This window comes from Ciconia boyciana, chromosome 22, assembly GCF_034638445.1.
Source record: "Ciconia boyciana chromosome 22, ASM3463844v1, whole genome shotgun sequence".
Lineage (NCBI taxonomy): Eukaryota > Metazoa > Chordata > Aves > Ciconiiformes > Ciconiidae > Ciconia > Ciconia boyciana.
In genome coordinates this window covers 377,585-398,853 of record NC_132955.1, presented here as the reverse complement: position 1 = coordinate 398,853, position 21,269 = coordinate 377,585, and the positions used below count along the sequence as shown (strand labels likewise).

The 21,269-nt window shown below is 61.9% G+C and overlaps 5 protein-coding genes across 5 annotated transcripts; 4 read left to right on the top strand and 1 right to left on the bottom strand.

The window, feature by feature from the left end:
* Positions 1-102: 102 nt before the first annotated feature.
* Positions 103-2,699, bottom strand: PTGES3L (prostaglandin E synthase 3 like). The gene is made up of 7 exons (XM_072885636.1): positions 2,383-2,699; positions 1,858-1,971; positions 1,679-1,745; positions 1,253-1,351; positions 756-845; positions 593-646; positions 103-337 (listed from the first exon to the last, which is right to left on the bottom strand). Exons 1-7 carry the CDS (start codon positions 2,388-2,390, stop codon positions 326-328), a joined length of 444 nt encoding a protein of 147 aa, XP_072741737.1. The 5' UTR covers positions 2,391-2,699; the 3' UTR covers positions 103-325.
* On the top strand, positions 2,678-7,557 carry RUNDC1 (RUN domain containing 1). Its single transcript, XM_072885628.1, has 5 exons — positions 2,678-3,109; positions 3,893-4,051; positions 4,332-4,530; positions 4,790-4,897; positions 5,936-7,557. The coding sequence occupies exons 1-5, from the start codon at positions 2,747-2,749 to the stop codon at positions 6,799-6,801; spliced, it is 1,695 nt and encodes a 564-aa protein (XP_072741729.1). The 5' UTR covers positions 2,678-2,746; the 3' UTR covers positions 6,802-7,557.
* Positions 7,558-7,959: 402 nt separating this feature from the next.
* RPL27 (ribosomal protein L27) lies at positions 7,960-10,267 on the top strand. Its single transcript, XM_072885637.1, has 5 exons — positions 7,960-8,037; positions 8,139-8,221; positions 8,415-8,584; positions 9,213-9,323; positions 10,178-10,267. Exons 2-5 carry the CDS (start codon positions 8,141-8,143, stop codon positions 10,224-10,226), a joined length of 411 nt encoding a protein of 136 aa, XP_072741738.1. The 5' UTR covers positions 7,960-8,037; positions 8,139-8,140; the 3' UTR covers positions 10,227-10,267.
* A 691-nt stretch (positions 10,268-10,958) lies between these two features.
* IFI35 (interferon induced protein 35) lies at positions 10,959-14,352 on the top strand. The gene is made up of 9 exons (XM_072885635.1): positions 10,959-11,125; positions 11,203-11,289; positions 11,585-11,743; positions 12,086-12,199; positions 12,516-12,660; positions 12,886-13,019; positions 13,248-13,437; positions 13,718-13,824; positions 14,072-14,352. The coding sequence occupies exons 1-9, from the start codon at positions 11,111-11,113 to the stop codon at positions 14,261-14,263; spliced, it is 1,143 nt and encodes a 380-aa protein (XP_072741736.1). The 5' UTR covers positions 10,959-11,110; the 3' UTR covers positions 14,264-14,352.
* Positions 14,353-14,539: 187 nt separating this feature from the next.
* Positions 14,540-21,264, top strand: LOC140662301 (uncharacterized). Its single transcript, XM_072885627.1, has 6 exons — positions 14,540-14,665; positions 14,919-15,098; positions 15,249-15,352; positions 16,345-19,236; positions 19,593-19,801; positions 20,274-21,264. The coding sequence occupies exons 2-6, from the start codon at positions 14,921-14,923 to the stop codon at positions 20,341-20,343; spliced, it is 3,453 nt and encodes a 1,150-aa protein (XP_072741728.1). The 5' UTR covers positions 14,540-14,665; positions 14,919-14,920; the 3' UTR covers positions 20,344-21,264.
* The last annotated feature ends 5 nt before the right edge of the window (positions 21,265-21,269 follow it).

Below are 21,269 nucleotides of genomic sequence, written 5' to 3'. Positions count from 1 at the left end.
GGGCGGGGCCCGCAAGGTGACGCGCGGTGCGCGCGCACGGCGGCGGCGGGCTCCTCGGGCGGGCACCGAACGGCGGCGGCAGCGAACGGCGGCGGCGGCAGCGGCAGCTCAGCTCACGTTTATTGCTCCGTGCCCCGCGCGGGTAACCGGCGCGGGGAGCCCCGGCGGCTCCCGCCGCCCTGGGTCGGGCTCCGCTGCGCTCGGCGGGGAACCGGCCGGGGCGGATCCGCTTCCTCGGAGAGCCCTGCCCGCGCTGCTCGTCGGTGCGTGCTGCCGGCGCACCGGGAGGCCTCCTGCGGCCGCGGCGTCCCCGGCGGCCTGGGCTTCAGAGGTCGTCCTGCGGGAGGGAGGAGCGAGGTGGCAGGGAAGGGGCCAGCCCCCGGCCGCAGCGGCCGGCACCGGCCGGGCAGCCCCCGGCAGCCGCGGGGAGCGTGTCCCCGGCTGGCTGCGGGCCGGGCGGCCCGAGGAGAGCGGCTGGAGCTGCTGCCGGCGGCCTGGAGCGAGCGGAGGGCCGGAGGCTGAGCTCTGCTCTGCAGGGCTGGCCGCAGCGTGTAGCAGCGTCCAGGGCAAGCAGCTCGCGGGCAGCACTTACATCCAGGTCATCCATGGCCGGGGGGGGGCCTTTGTCCGTCACCTTCTCCAGGAGCTGGATGGGAAACAAGCGGCTGTGGGAACTCCCAATGCCCGGCACTCCCCCATCCCAAGCACCCACCCCACACGTGCCCCAGGACCCCGAGGCCTGTGGCCCAGCTCACCTCTGCGTACTGCTCCATCATGGCCCTCTCCACCTCCTCGTCCCCTTCCCAGTCTCGCCAGTTGTCAAAGTCCACGGAGAGCCAGGCCGGCTGTGGGCAGAGAGAGCATCCCCTGAAGGAGGAAGCAGCGTGGAGGGGGCCCAGCAGCCCCGTCCTCGCAGCCCAGGAATTGCTCTGAGGGGCGAGCGCAGGCCGCTCCTGCACAGGCGAGGGGTCTGGGTGGGCTGGGGAAGGGCAGGAAGGGGAGCGTGTCCCTTCGCCTGGTCCTGACCCTGCCTGCGTCGAGGGAAAGGGGTGCCACAGCCTTCCTGGGGGGCAGAGGTCCATGGACTGGTGGTAACCATGAGGTCGGGCTTTTTGGGAGCTCTATGTTGGGGCGCCTGCATGGGGCCCTCGGTGTCTGTCCCAGGGGCGGTTGGGCCCTGGGAGCCGCGAGGTGCCGCGTGAGGACAGCACGTGTGCTGAGGCTGGTCCTGGCTGCCAGGCGCCACACGCACCTTGATGTTCTCCTTGGTGATGCGGGGCCAGGCCACTTTCTCCTTCGACTTCCTCATAAAGCACGTGATGGAGCGGTCAGAGCGCTTCTCCCGTGAGTCCTGCCAAGAGATCGGGGGTGCCTCACCTCAGTGTCTGCCGGACTCGTCTCTGTAATCCACTGCAGACACGCACAGGATTAAAGCTCAGCCACGTGCAGGCTGTGGGACACACAGAACCACAGAGACGAGTTGTTTCTGGCCCAACGCAGCACTGCGAGTGCCAGGCCCAGGGTCAGGGCTCCCAGGCTCGTGCTCACCCCACGCAGGCTCTTGGGAAGCTGGCAGGATTCATGTGTTAAGCGGCATTGCTCAAGACTGCACAGGCTGGGTTTAACTCTGAGCCTGATGCAGGCTGTCGGAGAACAGATTGCTGGCGGGAAGCCTCACCTTGGAGTTGACCCTGGCATACAGGTTGATCTCGTTGTAGAACTCCACACCATCTGCATTTTTGCAACTGCCAAAACACCGTAACAGCCTGGCTTAGGAGAGGGCTGAGGCCACGCGTGCCCTGCTCTTACAGGGTCCCCCCTATCCCCCGCCCCACCCCCAGGGCAGCAGCAGCTCACCTGAACACCAGCCGCTGGTCCTCAATGACGACCTTAACATCCGTGCTGTCCTCGACACAGAACTCCAGGTAGACGTACTGCGGGCGGTCGTACCACAGCGTCTTTGCAGGTTGCCTTGGGAAAGAGCAGACCAGCGGATATTTCCACGGTGCAGGGACCGCGCGGGGTGGGGACCGGGGCAAGGAAGGTGCCCCAAACGTGCACCCCGCCTGGGCCGAGCTCGGGGCCGGCAGCGAGAGCGAGGTGGGCACAGAGCCCGGGCGCTGGGCACCCAGCGCTCCCCTCCCGCCCCACGCGGCCTCTCGCCGCGGCAGCCGGGAGAGCCCGGCGGTTCGGCCTGCCCTCGCTCTCCCCTGCCGTTCCCACGCCATTCCCCCGCTGCCCCGGGCTGGAGGGTCCTGCCCGGTGGTGCCTCGGGCTCCAGGCCCTGGGCGGGTGCCCCAGACCCCGACCGGGCACTGCGCCGGGGACGGGGCGCGGCGCGGGGGGTGCCCCTCCCGTCCCGTCCTGTCCGGCCGCGCTCACCTCGCCATGGCGGTGCCGGCCCCGCCCCGCGCTATTTCGGGCCGGGGGCGAGGCTGCCGGCGGGGCCGGGAGCGGGGACCTGGATGCGGGGTCGGCCGGACCGGGCGCGGCGCGGCCACCTCGCGGCCCGGTAGCCGGCTCAGCGCCGCCCGCGGTGGGCGCGCCCCGCGCCGGGCCACAAGCCCCGACCCCCGGGACCCCGGGACCCCCGGGACCCCCGGACCCCCGGCCCCGCCGCAGCGGTCTCGCCGGGCCGCGTGGGGGCGCGCTGGCGCCGCGCAGGCCCCGCCCCGCTGCCGCCAGGCCCCGCCCCACACCGCAGCGGCAAGATGGCGGCCGCGTCACGGTGCCGGTAGCGGCGGCCATGGAGGCGAAGGGCGGCCCGCTGGGCCCGGGGGAGCGCTGGGCGCCCGTGAGCGCCGTGTCGGCGGCGGCGACGACAACGACAACGACGGCGGCGGCGGAGGAGGAGGAGGAGGAGGAGGAGGAGGCGGCGGCGGTGGCGGCGGGCGGGTCGCCGCAGTCGGTGCCGCGGCTGCGGGCCGAGCGGCGCCGCCTGCACGGGGCGCTGCTGGCGCTGGCCTCGCACTTCGCCCAGGTGCAGTTCCGGCTGCGGCAGGTGGCGCGGGCCGGGCCGGCCGAGCAGCAGCGCCTGCTCCGCGACCTGGAGGACTTCGCCTTCCGCGGCTGCCCCGCGCCGCTGGCCCCCGGCCTCGGCGACGCCCCGGTGAGTGCGCGGGCCGGCCCGCGCCGCTGGCGCCGTGACCCGCTGCCGGGGCGGGGGGCGCGGGCCGTGTCGAGCCGGCTCTGCCCGGCCCCGCCGCCGGCGGAGCGGTGGCTTTTGCTGGGGTGAGGAGAAGGCCGTCTCCTTTCGGTAACGGCGTCCCGCGGTGTCCCGTTCCGCGCGTCCGACCTGGCCAAAGCCCGTTGGCGGCGGCTGAGATGCTCTGCGCCGCCGGGACGCGCGGGGGGAGCGCCGTGGCCGAGGTGGGGGGCGGCCGTTGCGGCCACCTGCCGCCGCGCCGTCCCGAGGCCCCCGCACGCTCTGCTGCGGGTTGCGGCCGGCCCCGGGGAGAGACCGGAGCCCAGTTTGCACAGAGCCCGGTTACGGGAGCGTGCAGGTCCTTGATGACTTGGAGCCAGCTCGTGGGGACGTGCGTTACAGCCCTGCTTCGTGTTACTGCTCCTCTCTGATATACAGCGGTGACTCAGAGGAGCTTTGATACGCACACGTTACTTGGCTGCTGGCAACAGCGCTCCCTGGATCCCCGCCTTGTGAGACAGGGCTTGCGCGCAGGAGGTCTGGAGGGGCTCTGCCTTTGTCAGATGGGGTGATGTGGCTGGTAGCTCTCCTTGACGTACAGGCACATCTTTTTCTCAGACTGGCATGCAGAGTTCGCTAGTTAAGTGCATGAGCTGAAGGAAACACTCCTCATACCACAATCCTGCTCTCTGGGGCTTGACGATGACAGTACATCTTCCATTTTATTTACTGGTAACTTTTTCTCAGAGTGAGCGAGAGAAGCAGGAGCAAATTGAGGTCCAGAAGGAGAAGCAGAGAGAGCTGATCCTGCAGCTCAAGACACAGCTGGATGACCTGGAGACGTTTGCTTACCAGGAGGGCAGCTATGATTCTCTGCCACAGTCTGTGGTTATGGAAAGACAACGGGTAAGGCTCGCAAAGTCCTTCTGCCTGTATTTCTTCTTAGCATTTGTGAGCCTCTTATAGACTGTAGGAGTTGGTCAGTCCTTATTTCTCGCCAGCAGCTGTAATAGAGTATCAGTAGTTCGTCTGCGTGTGTAAGCCTGTCCCGTGTCTTCTCTTGCAATTTTCTATGTGCAGCAAAGGTGGCCTGTTTCTAAGGTAATAAATGGGTAAAGGAGGATTTTGAAGCTCATGGGCAGCAGTGCCACACAGGGAGATCATGCTACTAACTCATGTTTTGCAGATGATTATAAATGAGTTGATAAAGAAGCTGGACATGGACTTGAGTGAAGATATTGCAACACTCTCTCCAGAGGAATTGCGACAGCGTGTGGATGCTGCCATAGCACAGATTGTTAATCCGGCCAGGGTGAAGGAGCAGCTGGTGGAACAACTGAAGACACAGATAAGGGACCTCGAAATGTTCATCAACTTCATTCAGGGTCAGTGCTGAGTTTTTAGACGAGCAGATTGCTTTGTAATTCCCTGACAAAGTTATGAGGAGGGAGATCACAGATGTCAGAGGATGCAGGAAGGGGGTTCTGGGTCATGAGGAAGTACAGATCTCTGTGGGCATCAGTGGGGAGAGCGAAAGGCTGACAAAAAAGGTGCAGAGAGGTCTAAGGAATATTGACCTTAATACTTGGGATACGCAGCTTAAATTCACGGGTGTGAAATAATAGTGTGAAATTCTTGTTCCAGATGAAGTTGGAAGCTCTGGTAAGGCGGAAGATGGACACTGTGAATGTGCAGGCAGAAAAGATGGTGGTGGCTCCTACAAACCGAATACACGGCCTCCTGGAAATAGAGGTGGGCGCTGCTTGGCTCGGAGCTTCCGGCACTGCTCCTGCCGTCCCTCATCTGAGGTTCGGCAAGCATGAACCAGCATCCAGTCACGCTAGGCTGCTTTGCTTTTTTCCTGCCAGTTGGTTTCTGTTCTTTCCTCCTCCCACTGACAGAAGGCCTGTGTCCAGTTCCTTTACCCTTCCTCTGTGGGATCATTAGAGTAGTCCCAGAACCTGAACGTGTGGCACAGAGGGTGGGGTTGGTCCTCAGCTGAGCTCAGGAGTAGAAGGGACTTCTGATACTTGGCGCAAAATGCGGACAGACTGAGCAGCCTTGTCTTGTATGCACTGTTGGGCTGCGCTGTAGTTAATGCTCTTTGAGTTCTTAGCTCTGTGAGCAGATACAGTGAGATGGATGGATCCAGTGTTCTTTATAATTTGAGACTTGTCTACTTATCACAGGAATTTACTGGAGCTAGAATAGTATACTGGAGGAAATACTACAATACCTTTACCTTCTGTAATCTGAGGCATCTGCTGCTAGTCAGAGATAGAATACTGACCCGGATGGACTTTGGGTGTTACCCAGTGTGGCTCCTTCTGCAAACTGAATTTAATAATAGCATCAGGAGTAAGCAGGGTATGTTAGCCTGCTGAAACAAGAGGCTTCTTGAAAGTAGGCAGTGATCTCCTTCAGCAAAGGTTCTAGTATCTCCTAATTACCCGTGTGATACCGTCACGTCTAACCCGTGTGATACTGTCACGTCTAACAAATGATCTTTCCTCACTATGTATGTGCCCACTAGGAAAGCTGTTGTAGGATTTCTTGTCTGTAAGGTGACCTGATTGTTGAGAAGAGGCCATGCAAATGTTTGCTTTTCTGCTTGGCTTCAATGCTTTGAAACTAGAAAAAGTAGCATCAGTCCTAGTGACAACAGCTCCCAAGGAGGAGAATCCGTGGCAGGGGGGGAGCAGACATTTGTGCTCCCTTTGTATGCATGAAAGAGCAGAGCTGTTGATTCCTTAATGAAAGTGGTTTTTTTCTCTTTCCTAACCCAATCAGTGAACCCAGAAGATGCCAGAAAGATGCGAGAAACGGGCCTGCACCTCATGCGTCGCATGCTTGCTGTGCTACAAATATTTGCTGTCAGTCAGTTTGGTTGTGCTACTGGTCAGATTCCTCGCACCCTCTGGCAGAAGGACCAAGCCAGCAAGGACTATTCCCCCTTAATTAAGAAACTGGAGTTGTCAGTGGAGCGGGTGAGGCAGCTAGCTATGAAACACCAGCAGGAAGACCACGTTATCAGTTCCTCTGATCTGCAGGACATTCCCTTAGGAGGCAGAGATGAGCTGACCCTAGCCGTGCGGAAGGAGTTGACCATTGCTTTGCGAGACCTGCTGGCTCACGGGCTCTATGCCTCTTCTCAAGGAATGAGCCTGGTATTGGCACCCATCGCGTGCTTGATTCCTGCGTTCACCTCATCCCCGCAGACCATGCACCCCTGGGAACTCTTTGTGAAGTATTACAACACTAAGAATGGACAAGCCTTCGTGGAATCCCCGGCTCGCAAGCTCTCCCAGTCCTTTGCCTTGCCTGTGACAGGAGGAGTGGCCATTACCCCCAAACAGAGCCTGCTGACAGCGATTCACACTGTCCTCACGGAGCATGACCCCTTCAAACGCAGCGCAGACTCTGAACTGAAAGCTCTGGTGTGTATGGCACTAAACGAGCAGCGCCTGGTCTCCTGGGTAAATCTGATCTGCAAATCTGGAGCTCTGGTACAATCCCACTACCAGCCATGGAGCTACATGGCAAACACAGGCTTTGAGAGCGCACTCAACGTTCTCAGTCGCCTGAGCCACTTGAAATTCAACCTCCCGGTTGACCTGGCTGTCCGGCAGCTGAAAAACATCAAAGATGCTTTTTGATGTATTTTTATTGTAGATCATCCATTTTCCACACGTAGGCAGCTGTTGGGCTCAAGAAGCCTGGCTTTTTTAAGACCAAGTTTGGCTCTTTGAAATTGATATTTGCTTTTAGGGAAATCTTGTGGTGTCTTGACGCTGGAAATCTGTGTTTTACAAGGCTGCCGCTGCAAAGCTGCTGGAGGTTGTGCACTGTACAGCAGCTCACCCTGCCCTTTTTGTGCAGCTCTGAAGAGCAGAACCGCTTCGCTGGAGAGCAGATGCCAGCGAGTGTTCGGTGTGTGAGGCTGGCTGCCCCGAGGGTGGTAGGGGCCTGGCCCCGGAGCCTGCAGGTGCGGGGGTGAAGGTGAAGCCCCTTAGAACGTGCAGCTTGGCTTCTGTGCTGCATCCGCATGGTTATTTCTCAAAGTTTGTGGTCTAAATGATGCCCCGGTGAGACGCCTCTTCTGGGAAGAGTGAGGCAGGCTGGAAGGTGTTTGGTTGCCTCGGGCTTGCCCGGGGCGAGTGACTTGCCCTCCCCAGGGTGAACGTATGAAACTGGGGCAGATCTGCTGAGCTGCAGGAGCGGGGCGCTGCGCTCCTCCGGCACTGGTGGCTCGGCAATCCACGGAAGCGGCCACGTTCTTCAGGCTGCCGGGTGAGGGGCCGGCACCGGCGGCTTTGTCCAGCAACCCCAGAAGCTCCTTTTGTGAAGCTTTTGTGCGATGGTCAGCAGCCTGGGTTTTACGGGGGATGCATTAAATCGCTTTAGCAAGTGCACGTGTGGGGAGAACCCATCTCCAGTGGCCGTGTTTTAATTTCTGTTCGTCACTAGCCTCTGCGCGGCGGCCGTGCTGGCTCGCTCCGTCAGGGAGTTTCAAGTTGTCTGCGCTTCCTGCGGGGTCAGGGCCTCGCTCTGTGCTGGGCCTAGCAGCGGGCCGTGCCGCGGCACGCCCCGGGGCGCCGCTCCCTGTGCCGCGGCGGGACCCGCCTTGCCGCGGCCACCGGGGAGGGGGCCCCGCCGCCGCCCCCGCCCCCGTGTCCCCGCCACCCCTGTGTCCCCGCCGCCCTGGCCCCGCGCGGGGCGCGGCCACCCGGCACCGCCGCCTGTTGCCCGGTAACCGTGGCGTGGTTCCGCGCATGCGCGGCCTGCTCCTGGAGGACGAAGCGGAAGTGATGCACGGTGGCACGAGGTGAAAGGTCGGGGGCGTGGCGGCCGCTTCCTTTTCCGGCCTGGGCGCCATCGCCGCGGCAGCGTCGGTGAGTGCGGGGCCGGCCGCGGGATCCGCCGCCATCCGCGGGGGCGGCGGGCCGGGGGCGGTCGGGGGCCCGGCTGTGACTGCCACGTGCTTTCTCCGCAGAGATGGGGAAGTTCATGAAGCCGGGGAAGGTGGTGCTGGTCTTGGCCGGCCGCTACTCGGGGCGCAAGGCCGTCATCGTGAAGGTGAGCGCGGGGCCGCCCTGGCTGCCGGCCGCGTCTCCTGGGCGGCCCTGCGGAGCGGTCAAAGGCCCGGAGCGCGGCCGTCCCCCGCGTCCGGAGGCGCTGAGGGGGCTCCCGCTGGGCTCTGGCGGCTGCGTGACGCGGCGGCGGCTGGGGCTCCGTGGTGCCATCGCCGGCTGCGGTCGCTGTGTTTCAGAACATCGACGATGGCACTTCCGACCGGCCGTACAGCCACGCCTTGGTGGCGGGCATCGACCGCTACCCACGGAAGGTGACTGCCGCTATGGGCAAGAAGAAGATCGCCAAGAGGTCCAAGATCAAGTCCTTCGTGAAGGTTTACAACTACAACCACCTGATGCCCACCCGGTGAGTGCGGCTGCCGCAGTGCCGCCGGCGGGGCCGCGGTCTGCTGCTGGCAGGACACAGTGGCCTCGTCTGCTTTCGGCGGTCGTGGTTCTCGCGCGTTCCCTCTGGCAAATGCGGGGGGTCGCTGAGCTTCTTAATTACGTGGCTGAACGAGCGCGGGGCACACGCTGCGAAAACAGGGACTCGGGGAGTTGAGGCTGAGGGGAAGTGTTCATGAACTTCCGAAACAAGGCAGGCGGCTCTTCCTTTGGCCACGCTCGCTTTCCTCTTGATTGCAGGGTGTCATGGATGAGCCTTTGAAACAACCGTGAGGGTCTGGGGGTGCGGGCAGAGCTGTCGCGGCCCAGTGACGTTTTTTCCCATCCCCCTGGAGCCGCTGCTGGTGCCAGCTGCCAAGTACAGCATGCTGGACAGAGCTGCTTGGCTCTTGCGAAGCGTGTAGCTGTTTCCTTTATAGGCTGAATTAAATGTCTTTGGGTGCTGTAGCGCTTTGGTGATTCCAGAACGGAGGAGGCTCCAAGAGCTGTAGGCCCTTAACCTGCCGCTAGTACGTCTGTTTGACTGGTTCGGGCTGCCCGCTGTGTTTTCACCCTTGAACTGTTTCAAACCTTGTTGCTTTCTTGCCCAGGTATTCTGTCGACATTCCGCTGGACAAAACAGTGGTCAATAAGGACGTGTTCAGGGACCCCGCTCTCAAACGCAAAGCAAGACGCGAAGCCAAGGTGAAATTTGAGGAAAGGTGAGTTGGACGCTCGTCCCTGCAGCGGTGTTGGCACCCGTCCCTGTGGCGAGGACTCGGCGCGGTTGTGCCACGGCCTGGGTGGGTCCCAGGCTGGATGCTTCCGCCCCAACGTTTTGAAGATGTTTTTGGTTGAGCGCATTCCTCCTCACCTTCTGTGTGTGTTTATGCAGCTGTCTGTGCAGGGAGCTGGTGGGTTGAGATGGGAACAGTTTACCAACAGCCGTAGGCTTGCGCTGATGTTTATGACGATGCCACAGCCTCGTGCCAGCACGAGCGGGGCCTTTTGGGTGCCAGACGACGATCTCTTGGTGTCTCACTGCTGGTTCATCGCCTGTCACTGGGCTGAGTGGGCCAGGGCAGCGCTGACGCTTTGCCCAGCAGCGTTCGGTCCTTCTTTCAGTTTTCTGTTCAGACGCTCCTTCAGGGGAAGGAGCTGTGCGGCCTCGGCGGGACGCAGTGTGTCTCATGGGCAGCCCGGGGCGTTGGCCGCTTTAAAGCGCTCTGCCCGTGATCGTGGGGTGTTCTCCAAGGGCATCTCCCCGTGGCTGCCCTACACGTGAGCTGTCTGGTGGGACTGCCACGCGCTGCGCTCTCATCTCTTGGGGTGGAAGCCGCCGTAGCGCGGGTGTCCTTCACGAGAAAATCTGGAAGCTGACATTGGCTTCCCTTGGCAGCTCAGACGTTTAAAGCGGGTCTCGTTGCAGCCCGGCTTGAAGAGACTGGGTGAATTACCTCTGCGTGTGCCGGGCGCTGCGTCCTGCCTGTGGGAGGATGGGGGCAGCTCAGGTGCGGGTCTTGTGCTGTTGCCTGCTGGTACGGAGCGTTCTCTAACCTTCGTGTTCCTCTTTCAGGTACAAGACGGGCAAGAATAAGTGGTTCTTCCAGAAGCTGCGATTCTAAAGGTGTAACGAGGTTACATCAATAAATGTTTATTAAAAACCGTTTTGTTTTGTTGTATAAAAAAAAAAGCGCTGCTAGGCCTTTTTCTTTGTGGTGTGGATGTTGTTGCTTTGTGTGGCTGTAAGAGCTGGGAAAGCCGTTGCAGCCCAGGCGAGCTTCAGCACGTCTGCGGAGCGTCGTGGGGCCCGACCCGTGGGTGAAGGTGCTGTCTCGGGGGCACTGTCCTCAGGTGCCTCCCGCCCCGCGGCGGGGCCGAGGCTGCTCTTTCCCCTTCCTGCTGCCCAGGGGCGATTCACACCGTTCCTGCGCCTGCTGGAAGTCTGGTTGCCAAAATGATGGGACCCTGTCTGAGAACGGGGGTGGGAGAGGGAAGGCGAGTGGGCCGTTCCCGCTGCCCGCGTCTCGTCTCTGGCTGCAGGCGCCGGGAGCAGCGGTGGTACCGGCAGGATGTTAGGGGCTCGGTTACCTTCGCAGATCTTTGCGGTGCAAGTGACGGCCTTCCCCGGCCGCCCGGGGCGCGGAGGGCGAGTCGGGGTGTCAAGGACCGGCGCGGGGCCGCAGGGCACGGGTCAGGCGGGGGCCAGGGCCCGGGAAGGGAGTTGCGCGGGGCGGTCGGCGGGGGGCGAGTGGGAAGGCGCGGCTGCCTCGGCGGGGTTGCGCGGGCTGGGACTCTGCCGCCGCCCGGGGCCGCCGGGGCGGGGCCGCGGAAGCGAAAGCGAAAGCGGAGGGCGGGAGGAGCGTGGGGCCGCGGCGGCAGCGGGGCCGCGGGCAGGGAGGGCGGCCTCGGAGCGCGGGCTTGGCCGGGCAGGGCTGCGGCCGCGGGGCCGGGGCTCCGGCGGGGCCTGACCCGCCGTCGTTCTGCCGCCAGCGCCGGCGCCGCGGAGATGGGCTCGGAGGAGGTGAGGGGCCGAGCCCCCGGGGCTGGGGGGGCGCGGCGGGGCCGGGCGCGGCGCGGCTGAGGCCCCTCTGCCTTTAGGACTCCTTCGTCCAGCTGCCGCCCCCCGAGGACGCCATCCCGGCGGCGACCCCCGAGCAGGTCCGGCAGGAGATCGAGCGTTGCAAGGTGCGTCCCGCTCCTCCGTGGGAGGCGGGTGGGGTCGGATCCAGAGGGCCCCGGCCGGCCTAGGCTGCGGGCTTGGGTCTCTGATTTTTTTCTTGGATTCTGAGCGTCTGACTCTTTCTTGGACTACGAGCGGTGGGGAGGGGGTGTCCCACGGTTAAGAGGGCCTGTACAGGGGTCTGGGGCTCCCCAGGGGGAGCAGCGTGCCGAGCAGCCGTCCCAGCCCAGCAGCAGCGTGTGCTGGGGCTGGACAGCCGGTGGGGGGGGCACAATGTCTGCAGGGTCTCGCCTCTCACAGGAGCTTTGTAGTGCTCTGGAGCAAGACAATGTGAAGCTGCAAATGGCCAAGGAAGCTGTAGAGCAAAGGACGCGAGAGCTGAGGAAAGAGGGAGAACTTCTTCATAGAAATCTTGGGCAACAACTGTCTTTAAGCAGAGACGAAGAGAGATCCTGCCAGGTTGGTGGTCGGAGGAGTTGTCTTGGGCTTGGAAAGGGGGCAGTGGGTGGTGGGGCTGCATCACTCGGCTCGCTGCTCTGAGGTCACTTTGCTCTGGACCTGGTGGAGGTCTCACGGGACGTCACGTCAGGCCTGTGCCAAGAAGCGAGATAGAGCCGCGGCGGTGGAGGAAGGGCTGTCATCAAACGGCGAGGAGCCAGGGCAGGGCTGCAGGCAGTCAAGAGCAGAAAAACAGTGTGGGTGGAGCCATGTCCAAGAACAGTGCTGTGCTTAAAATGGAGAGCGTGCTGCAGCCCCTCGCGTCCTGGAGGTTCCCTTACTGCCCCCTCTCTTTCCTTCCAGGTGGGCATTTCTGTAGCAAAGGAGGAGAAGAACAGACTGAGGCAGGAGAAGCAGGTGCTGGAAAAGAAACTGGAAGAAGTGAGAAAGAGGGTCCTCTGGGAGGATCCGGTGAAGGTAACAGTGTGTGTGTGGGCACTCGGGTCTGCTGGCAAGGAGCGCGAGCCTGGCTGGAGAGGCTGCAGGCGAATGCAGCTGGGCCCTGTGTGATGACTGGCACAGCTCCTGCTAGAGGTGGCTCCTCTGCCAGAACCAGAAGCTCCAGTCGTGGCTTTGGGACTCCAGGCACAGCCAGACCCTAGGAGAGACTCTGCTGAGGCTCTCCAGCTGTTTATTTTGAGCCACGAGCTTCTTTCTAGTCTGTGGATGGGCAGAGACAGGCCCTGTGCAGGGTCCAGTCTCCTCCAGGTGCTGTCTGTGTACTTGAACCTAGGTACTGCCTGCCTTGCCAGAGAAAAAAATGGTGTTTAAGGGCCTTGTGGCAAACAAGGAGGACATGAACAAGCTGATGCTCACCCCACTGATCCACTACCCTCTGCTGGGGGGCTCAGCTCTCATCACCTTTGAGAAGGCAGAGGGTAAGAGCGAGAAGAGCACTGCCACAGCCAGGTGTCCTGGTCGATTGGCTTTGGGGCCTGCCCTGCATCCCCGCCCCGGGCCAGGGCTCAGAGCTCTGCCCCCTCTGCCAGCGTTGTGCGGGATCATGCCCGCTCCACAACGCGTTAGCTGCCCCGTGTCTTGTCCCGCGGCGCGCTCGGAGCAGGCGGTCGATCCTCTGAGCTGGGGGCTCTCCCTGCTTGCAGTGGCCCAGAGGATCATAGAGGTGAAGGAGCACATGGTGGAGCTGAGCTACGGGGAGGAGCTGGAGGAGCTCGAGCGGTGCAGGGTGCGAGTGCAGGCAGCGCCGGTGGACGTACTGCTGCCGTCTGCCCTGGAGGTAGGTCCCGAGGGCCTGCTGCTCCCTGCACCGCAGAGAACCGCAGAGCTGCCCTGGGCACGCACCAGCTTTGCTGTGCTCTGCTCCGCCGCTCCCCGAGCTTGCCCCTGCCAGGTCGCTGGTACCGGCCCAGCTCAGTGCATTAGTGCCGCAGCTCTGCGCTGCTCCCCCGAGCTCTGGGGCCGGCCCTGCCCTGCCCTGGTGCTGACCGGCCTATGCCACCTGCAGATCAGGCTGACTCGGAGCAGCAGGAGTATTCTCGTGTCTGACCTGCCCAGCCTGGGCATCCCTGAGGAGTCACTGCTGGACAAGCTGGAGCTCTTCTTCAGCAAGACGAAGAATGGGGGCGGTGAGGTGGAGAGCAGGGAGTTCCTGGACAACTCTGGCCAGGTGGTGCTGACCTTCGTGCAGGACGGAGGTGTGTGGGGCGTGCTGAGCTTGGGCTGCCAGCAAGGGGGGAGCAGCCCAGCCGCCTCTGGGGGGGGGCACAGGTCCTCTCCCGAGAGCAGGTGGAGCCGTGTCTGTGGGGAACAGGGAAGGCAGAGTGAGCCCAGGCTGTCCTGTCTCCCCTGAGACTGTGCTGGTGCAGGTGAGCTGGGGCTGGGCAGTGCCAGCCTTGGTGTCTGTGGCAGGGACGTAACCTCCCCTGGAGCTCAGCAGGAGCCTGGGCGGCTCAGGGCTTTCCTCTCCATCTGCAGTGGCAGAGCCGCTAATTGAGAGAGGACGCATCCAGGTGCTTATTGGGAAAGGAAAATACGAGCTCAAAATATCACCGTGCATGAGCGGAGACATCACTAACCTGCAGGTAAGGGCACGAGCCCTGGTGCCAAGCAGTGCCTGCCAGCCCAGGGCGAGCCAGCACGGTGGGGGCTCCCGAAGACCCGCTCCCCACGCTGCCGTGCAGCCCGAGGTGCGGTTCCTGCCGGCGGCCCCAAGCAGAGCAGCGCTCCACGCTGCTCAGCGAGTGCCCCGAGGGGTCCCCTTCCCTGCGCGCCCTCCTGCCGCCCCGTGCGGCACAGGGCCCGCTGCGGCTCACCCCCAGCTCTGCCCAGCTCCAGCCCTCCCGCTGCCCCAGGACCGTCCTGCTCTCGGGGATCCCAGACGTGCTGGGCGAGGAGGCCATGAGGGACACTCTGGAGATCCACTTCCAGAAGGCCAGCCGCGGCGGGGGAGAGGTGGACACCCTCGCCTACGTCCCGGCGGGACGACACGGGGTGGCCGTTTTCATGGAGGACGCGGGCTAGCCCTGGCCAGCGCCGTCAGCCCGGTGCAGTGGAGTTCGCGCGGCCGCTGGCCCCTGGGCCCAGCGCGCACATTAAAGCAGCTGCCGGGAGCGCCGTGTCTGTCGTGCTGGGGCCGGGCCGGGGCCGGGGCTGAGGATGGGCCCTGTGCGCGAGAGCCGTGGGCAAGGCCCGGGCACGGGGGCGGCGGGGGGCCGGGCCCCCGGCAGGGGCTCTGTGGGCACCGGGGCCGGGCCGGGCCGGGCCGAGCCGGCCCGCGGCGCTGAGCGGGGCCCGGGGCGGGCAAGGCCCGGGGCTCGGCCGGGCCGGGCCGGGCCGGGGGCGGTGCCGGCGCCGGCCGAGGCGGGGCGGACCCGTTTCGCTTTCGTTTCCCGGCGGCGGCGGCGGGGCCGGAGCGGGGCGCAGGTAGCGAGGCCGGGCCGGGCCGGGCCGGGCCGCAGCGCTCGGGGCTGCGCGGCGCTGGGGCCCGCGGGGCGGCGGGGCCGGGCAGGGGCCGCGCCGGGGCCTCGGCCGGGGCGGGGGAGGCCCCGGCGCGGCGAGGGGGGCCCGGGCCGGGGCGCAGCCCCGCGGGGCGGGGGGCAGCCGCTGCCGGGGCTCCCGGGCACCCCGGCTCGGCCCGGCGGCGCGGGGCCCGGCTGCCCGCGGCCTCTCTGCGCAGGCATGGCGGGCCGCACGGTGCGGGTGGAGGGCCTCCCCGCCGACCTGCCTCCCGACAGGGTGGCCGACAAGCTGACCATCCACTTCCTGCGCTCCCGCAACGGCGGCGGGGAGATCGCCGACGTCCGGGTGCTGGCCGGGCCCCGGGCCTGCGCCCTCATCACCTTCGAGGCGCGGGAAGGTAACGGCGCTTCCCCCCGCTGCCGAGCACCGGCCCCGTCCTCCCCCGCCCTCCCGCCCCGTGTCCCCGCGGGCTCCGGGCAGGGACGGGGCTGCTGCCCCCCCGGCCCGGGGCTGGGCTGACGTGGGCGGCTGCGGGTTTCCCACCCAGTGGCCCAGAGGATCCTGGAGGCAAGGAGCCATGTGCTGTCCATCGGAGGGAAGACATACCCGCTGGAGGTGACGGCGCACGTCGCGGAGCCGAGCCCCGACGAGGTAGCGAGGAGCGGATGGCTCCTGCCCAGGCGGCCGTGACGGCCCCGGCTGGCTCCCAGGCCGGCTGTGGCCTGGCAGACAGGCCTGGGAAGGGAGACCTCGCTCTCTCCTGTAATCTTAATTAGACTTAAAGCAAACGTTGTTATTCATATTCAAATGAGGAATTATTTTTTTCTGTGCTAATAACCCAGGGACTGCCAGGCGGGCCGTGCACTCGCTTGTTTGGTATTTGTGCCTGTCAAAGCAAGGAAGAACAGTCAGACTGGAGGGAAGGGGCACGTTTTCCCAGCCCATCTGCTGACACACGGGGGACCCTGTTAATGCCTCTGCCGTGTCATTATCTAGACACCGTGTCATTAGCTGGACACGCACAGTCTATTTTTCCTCTCTCCTTCTCAGGAGAGCTTAGGAGACAGACGTGCTGGTGCCTAGGAGGCACTGGAGAGTTCTTGCTTCTTCCTCCAGTTTCAAGAGAGTATGGCAGTAGCCACGTCTCATGTTTTCATGTCTGAGCACTGAAAACAAGGGCATGGGAGTTAGCCTGGCATTGCAGAGATTTCTGCAAGCCTGTGGAGCCTGAAGGTCTGCAGCTGAAGCTCTGGGAGAGCAAGAGGGCAACAGCATTTCAGATGCAGAAGGGATAGTGGATTTCCTGGGTTTGGGCTGTTTGCAGAGCTCCCAGCGTGTAGAAATGGGGCCGCATCTCTGTGTTATTTACCCCTTGCACTCCTTGTTTGTAGAAAGCTTTTGACTATGGGCACAAGGTCCCAGAGTTGCTTGGGCTGGCTGGGTCTTTCAGTCTTGCCTGTGTTATGCTCCCATCTCATTTGAAAGCAGGATGCTGAGAGGGAGAGGTGGTGGATCATGTCGTCTCTTCTGTCTTAATAATGCAGGGGCTGTAGCAAGTGTCAGGTGCATTTGCCTCCCCCTGTGCCTTGGAGGGGGGTTATTTTTGGTCCTCGCTCTCTCACTCCCTTGCTATCTACTTGCAGATCTTCATACGCGTTTGCATGATAGTTGACTATGGCAAGCTTCCTGCTGGCAAAACCCTCCTGATGAACTTGCATAAAGGCTACAGCAATGTGCAGTTCCACTTCGACTCCAAGAACACACACTGCATAGTCAAGGGACCATTCACTGAGCTGCAGGCCTTCAGCAAGGACCTGCTGGGCAGCCTGAACCTCAAGAGCCAACCCGTTGGAGAGATCCTCCTGCCAGATTCCAGCCACGTGGCCAAAGAGACCAGAATGCATGATCACCAGCAAGTGCCTGACTCTACTGAGCCAGCACGAGAGACAGCCAAGCTGCCGAATTGGGACCAGGTGTATGAAAAGGCAGCTAAAGTCCCATCACCTCAGAGCCCAGTGGATAGGGAAGCTGTGGAACAGCTGGAGGACTTTTCCCTAGTGATGGACTTGGACATTTACTTGTACATGCAGAGGTTCTGTGCTGCCGAGTACCAAGGTGTGCTACACCAGCATCGTGTGGATGTGGTGGATGTTAGCAGCGATGGCATCGCCACACTGTACCTCCAACCATCTGCAGGTATGTCTGGGGATATGGATGCCTTGCGGCAGGCCCGACTGGCCCTGCAGCAGCTTTACCAGCGGCTGGAGGTGAGCTTGCGCAAGGAGAAGATCACCAAGGGAGGACTGGATATGGACAGCCAGGCACTCAGGGCTCTGACACATGAGCTACAGAAACTGTATCCCCAGTTGCTTTGCCATGAGGATGAGAAGCAGCTTTACCTTATTGGAAACCTTGTTGATGTCTCCCAGGCCAAGCAGTACCTTCAGGATTTCAGCACCAGAAGAGGTGCTGCACACACAGTTGGCATGCTCAGCAGCTCCCTGCCCTCACACCCAGCAACCTCCCGCACCACAGAGGCTGCACTGCACAAGCCCAAAGCGCCTGTGGACACCTCAAGCTCAAGGCTCAGCCCAAGCAGGCTGGAGCTGAAAGGTGAGCTCAAGCTGGCTGCCAACTTCAGCACTCTGAAAGCTGACAGGTCTCAGGCCAGCCGGGGCCTCTTGCTGAATCAGGACTCTCCACTGGTGGGACAGGCGCAGCTTTCTGGAAAGCACTTATCAGGGACAGATGCTCTAGGTCCAAGTGACCCAACAGCACTGACCCAGCAGTACCAGCCTCATGTCTCTACAACAGATGTGGTTTTGGGGTCAGCAGCAGAGTCTCAGCAGAAGGACCCCAGAGAATGGGACCATGTGAAAGGAGGTGCCAGGCTTACAAGACACAAGGCTCTGTCTCCCTTTGGGGGCAAAGAAAACAGCCCTTCGCAGGACTCTAAAGGCTCAGGTCCCATCAAGCACCACCCCCTTGCTAGCACGTCTAGTACCTTTGACATGACAAGGACCTCTTCTGCTTTAGACTCGAAACCCTCTGAATCCAGGCCTCTGCTGCGACGTTCCAACAGCTTCTCCCTGCCAAGGTCAAAGGAAAGCGCCAAGCCCCAAGACACTGGCAGGGCAGGCGGCGGAGGCAGTAGGGTGAGTGAAGAAATGAGCCTGGACTCCTTGCAGTGGTCTTACCTGAAAGACGTTTGCCGCTCTGCTATTGATGAACTGTGCAGGGATGGAGGTGTGCAGATCTTGGAGCATCGTACCGGGGACTGCACTGTGCTGACGCTACAGGCGGTGGACAGGAGCAAGCTTATCCAGGCTAAATGGAAGGTGGAAGCTCTTGTGCAGAAGTGTCCTGACCTTGTGTGTCAGAGTATGAGCTACTCGGAGCTCGCTGTAGATGGTCCGGATGACAGTGCCCTGAGTGAACTGTGCAGCCTCTTGCGAGGAAACTCCCTCCAGGTTGGACTCAGCAAAGACAAGTACAAGCTCTATCTTGCATGCCCCAAGGAGATGCTGCCAGGAGTGACTGAGGCTTTCCGCGTGTTTTCTTCCAGGAGGCTCCGTGCCCTGAAGTCTTCATCCTTGTCTCCAGGACCAGAGAGTACAGGGCACTTAAGCGTAATCCAGCCGAGCAGAAGCCAGGACACGGTGCCGGGTGCAGCCCTTCCCAGCAGCCTGGAGTCCCTACAGATGGGCCTGCAGCACCTGAACATTAGCGATAAAGCAGACCACGCAGATGTGCTCAGGGCTTTCCGGCTGCCAGAGGCTGAGGAAAAGAGGTCCCCCAGTCCCTGGGGGTTCCAGCAGGCACTGGGGCAGCAGGAGGCCGATGACCATGTTGTGCAAGGAGGAAGCAGCCTTCTCAGCCCTACCATAGTGGATAAGCCAAGTCCTGCTGGTCTGAGGGAGTCCCAGGAACAGCTGAAGACAAAACTGTCTGTCGGGGAGCCTGACATTGCACGGCTAAAGCAGGTTTTGCCAGACAGATTCCAGTTTGCAAGAGACAAGAGCAGAGGAGGCCACAATGAAGCGATGGGACAGCTGCGGTCACCAGTTCCTGCAGCAGACGGTGCTCCTCACTCCCTGCCCACCTGGCTGTACAGGGCTGCGGCTGCTGAGCCACCCACGGCTGCAGCTGAACAGTCGCCTGCAGCAGAGCCCAGGGGCCAGGAACGGGCCCTGCTCCCAACGGGCAGGAGCAATGTGCAGGAGGAGCCTGACCTCTCGTCACAGCAGACAAGAGGCCCCAGCCTTGGACAGGAGAGCGGCAAGACCCCTCTGGGCCAGTGTGATGCTTGCCAGGGCTCAGGTGTGACCTGCCAGGCCCCCTGCGGTCACGCCTTGTGCAGGACATGTTTTGCAGCAGACAGCATGCAGCCAGCTTGCTGCAGCTCCTCCTCGGTTGCCCCAAGCTGCAAGATCTCGGGAACGTTCAAGCTCTCCTCCCTGTCCCAGAGCCTGCCTGGCTATTATCGAGACCTAACGCTCCAGATTACCTACAACATCCCCGATGGCGTGCAAGGGGTAGGTACCCACCCCAGGGGCTTTCCCCATCCCGCTGCAGGACGTGCAATGGGTTCTGCCAGTGTGGCTGGGGGCTGGGGGGGGATGGGAGGGAGTGGGGAGGGCAGCTACGGCTCCATGCCCCACATGCAAAGCAGCAGAGGTATTGCCCCCTGGAAGGCAAAAGCTCCACACCAGGCTTGGGAGCAGCTTGCTGCTTTTGAAGAGCGCGTGACCTCTGTTTTTAGTGCAAAGCGACTGGCAGCCCATGGGGGCCACAGTCGTCAGTGTATTTTCAAGCTGGGCAGAACCTCAGAAGCCAGCTCTGAGGCACAGCACTCAGGTTGTTGTTTAAAATGCTTTCTTCCTGTTCTAAGGTTGGTGACCCCCACCCAGGACAGCCTTACAAAGGGGGGAATTTCTATGCCTTCCTGCCTGACAACAGGGAAGGGCAGAAGACAGCAATGCTGCTGAAGAAAGCATTTGAGCATGGGCTGACATTCCAGATCAAGTCCTGCAATGGAGAGGAAAGAGTGACGTGGGGCCTTATCCCACACAAAACCTCCTGGGATGGAGGCAAAGCCAGGTATGGCCCAGCTCGTCCCAAGCTTCTAGGTGTGGTTTTTTTTAGCAGACAGAGGAGGAGAGCCATGGGCTCCAGCTCAACAAATCCTGCCATGGGTGGCTCATCCAGGCTCCTGCAATGGCAGACTTGGTGCCTCCCTTTGCTTCAGCTCACAGGGCAACTGTGGTGTGGCAGAGCAGCCCTGGCACCCTCCAGCTGGAGCTAAAGCCCTTGCCCATCCCTCACCCATAAGTTCCCCATGGACAAGAATTCTGGGCCCTGTTCACTTACAGCTTTCCTGGCTTTTCCCGTGACAGCGCTCTGCAGCCAGCTCTGGGTGCACGCTGCGCCTGCGGGCAGCAGCAGCTCCTGGGGAGCAGGACTTCCACCCTCAGCCCCTGTTGAAGGGACGGGGCAAAAATAAACTGCTGCTCTCCTCAGTGGTTTTAGCACCATCAGCAGGATTTACACCACTTCCCTCTCTGCCCCACAGGAACGGCTATCCAGACACCCAGTATCTCCGTGAGGTTTGCACAGTACTGAAGAAACTGGGCATCGTGTGATACTCCCTGCCTGAGCAGCCACAGCCCATGCCTTCGCTTCACCTTCCTTTCCAGCTGACAAAACTGCAGCTTAACACAGACAGCTCAGGAAAAAGCAGGTGTTTGTCCAAAGAGCTCCTGTGTCCCCAAAGGCAGCCAGAGATCTGCACGTTAGCCACAGCAGCACCTCCATCCCCACCCCCTGCAAGCCTCAGCATGGATGGGGGCTTCCCTGAAACTCCAGCTCCTCCTGGATGCGGGCCCTCACCAGCCAGTTACACAGCTCGTTTCGACACCAGCTCCAGGCTGAGCCCCGGCATGGCTTTCAGCAGCATAACCCAGACCTGGGCAGGAGCCCACGTGTAGTCCAGCCCCATCTTCTGGAAGTCTCTTCCACCTCCGGCCGCTACAGGCAGGTTCTGCCTCAGCCACCGCCAGAGCCTGTGCCAGGGCTGAGCTGTCATTAGTTTCAGCCGTTCACTCAGACACGTCAGTCCTCGAGCAGACAGCCCCGAGCTACAGCCCCTCCCCAGCACCTGCTCTGGGGCCAGCAGGCAACCCGCCGCTCTCTTGGGGAGGGAGTTAACAGCTCTCGGTGCCCAGGACAGCTGCCTCCCATGAGAATATACAGGCATGGACAGTCTCTAAGTGGAAAAACACAAATAAACAAGATTTATTCCCACATTTTTAACAGTGGTTGTTCACGCCTTGTCTCACCATCACCCCAGGCACCCATTTCAATCTCAACTGGCTACAGAGACACCCAGACGCAGAGTAAAGTGCAGAGGCCAGGTAAGGGCTTTGCAAACAAAAAAATCACCATAGCTGCCCTCCAGAACAGGGCAGTAGAAGATCAGTGCTACCCTCTAGGCAACAATTAACAGTTGTTCATCTTCTCACCCTGGGAGAGTTAGAATTTATAAACTGAATGTGTCCACCCACTGACT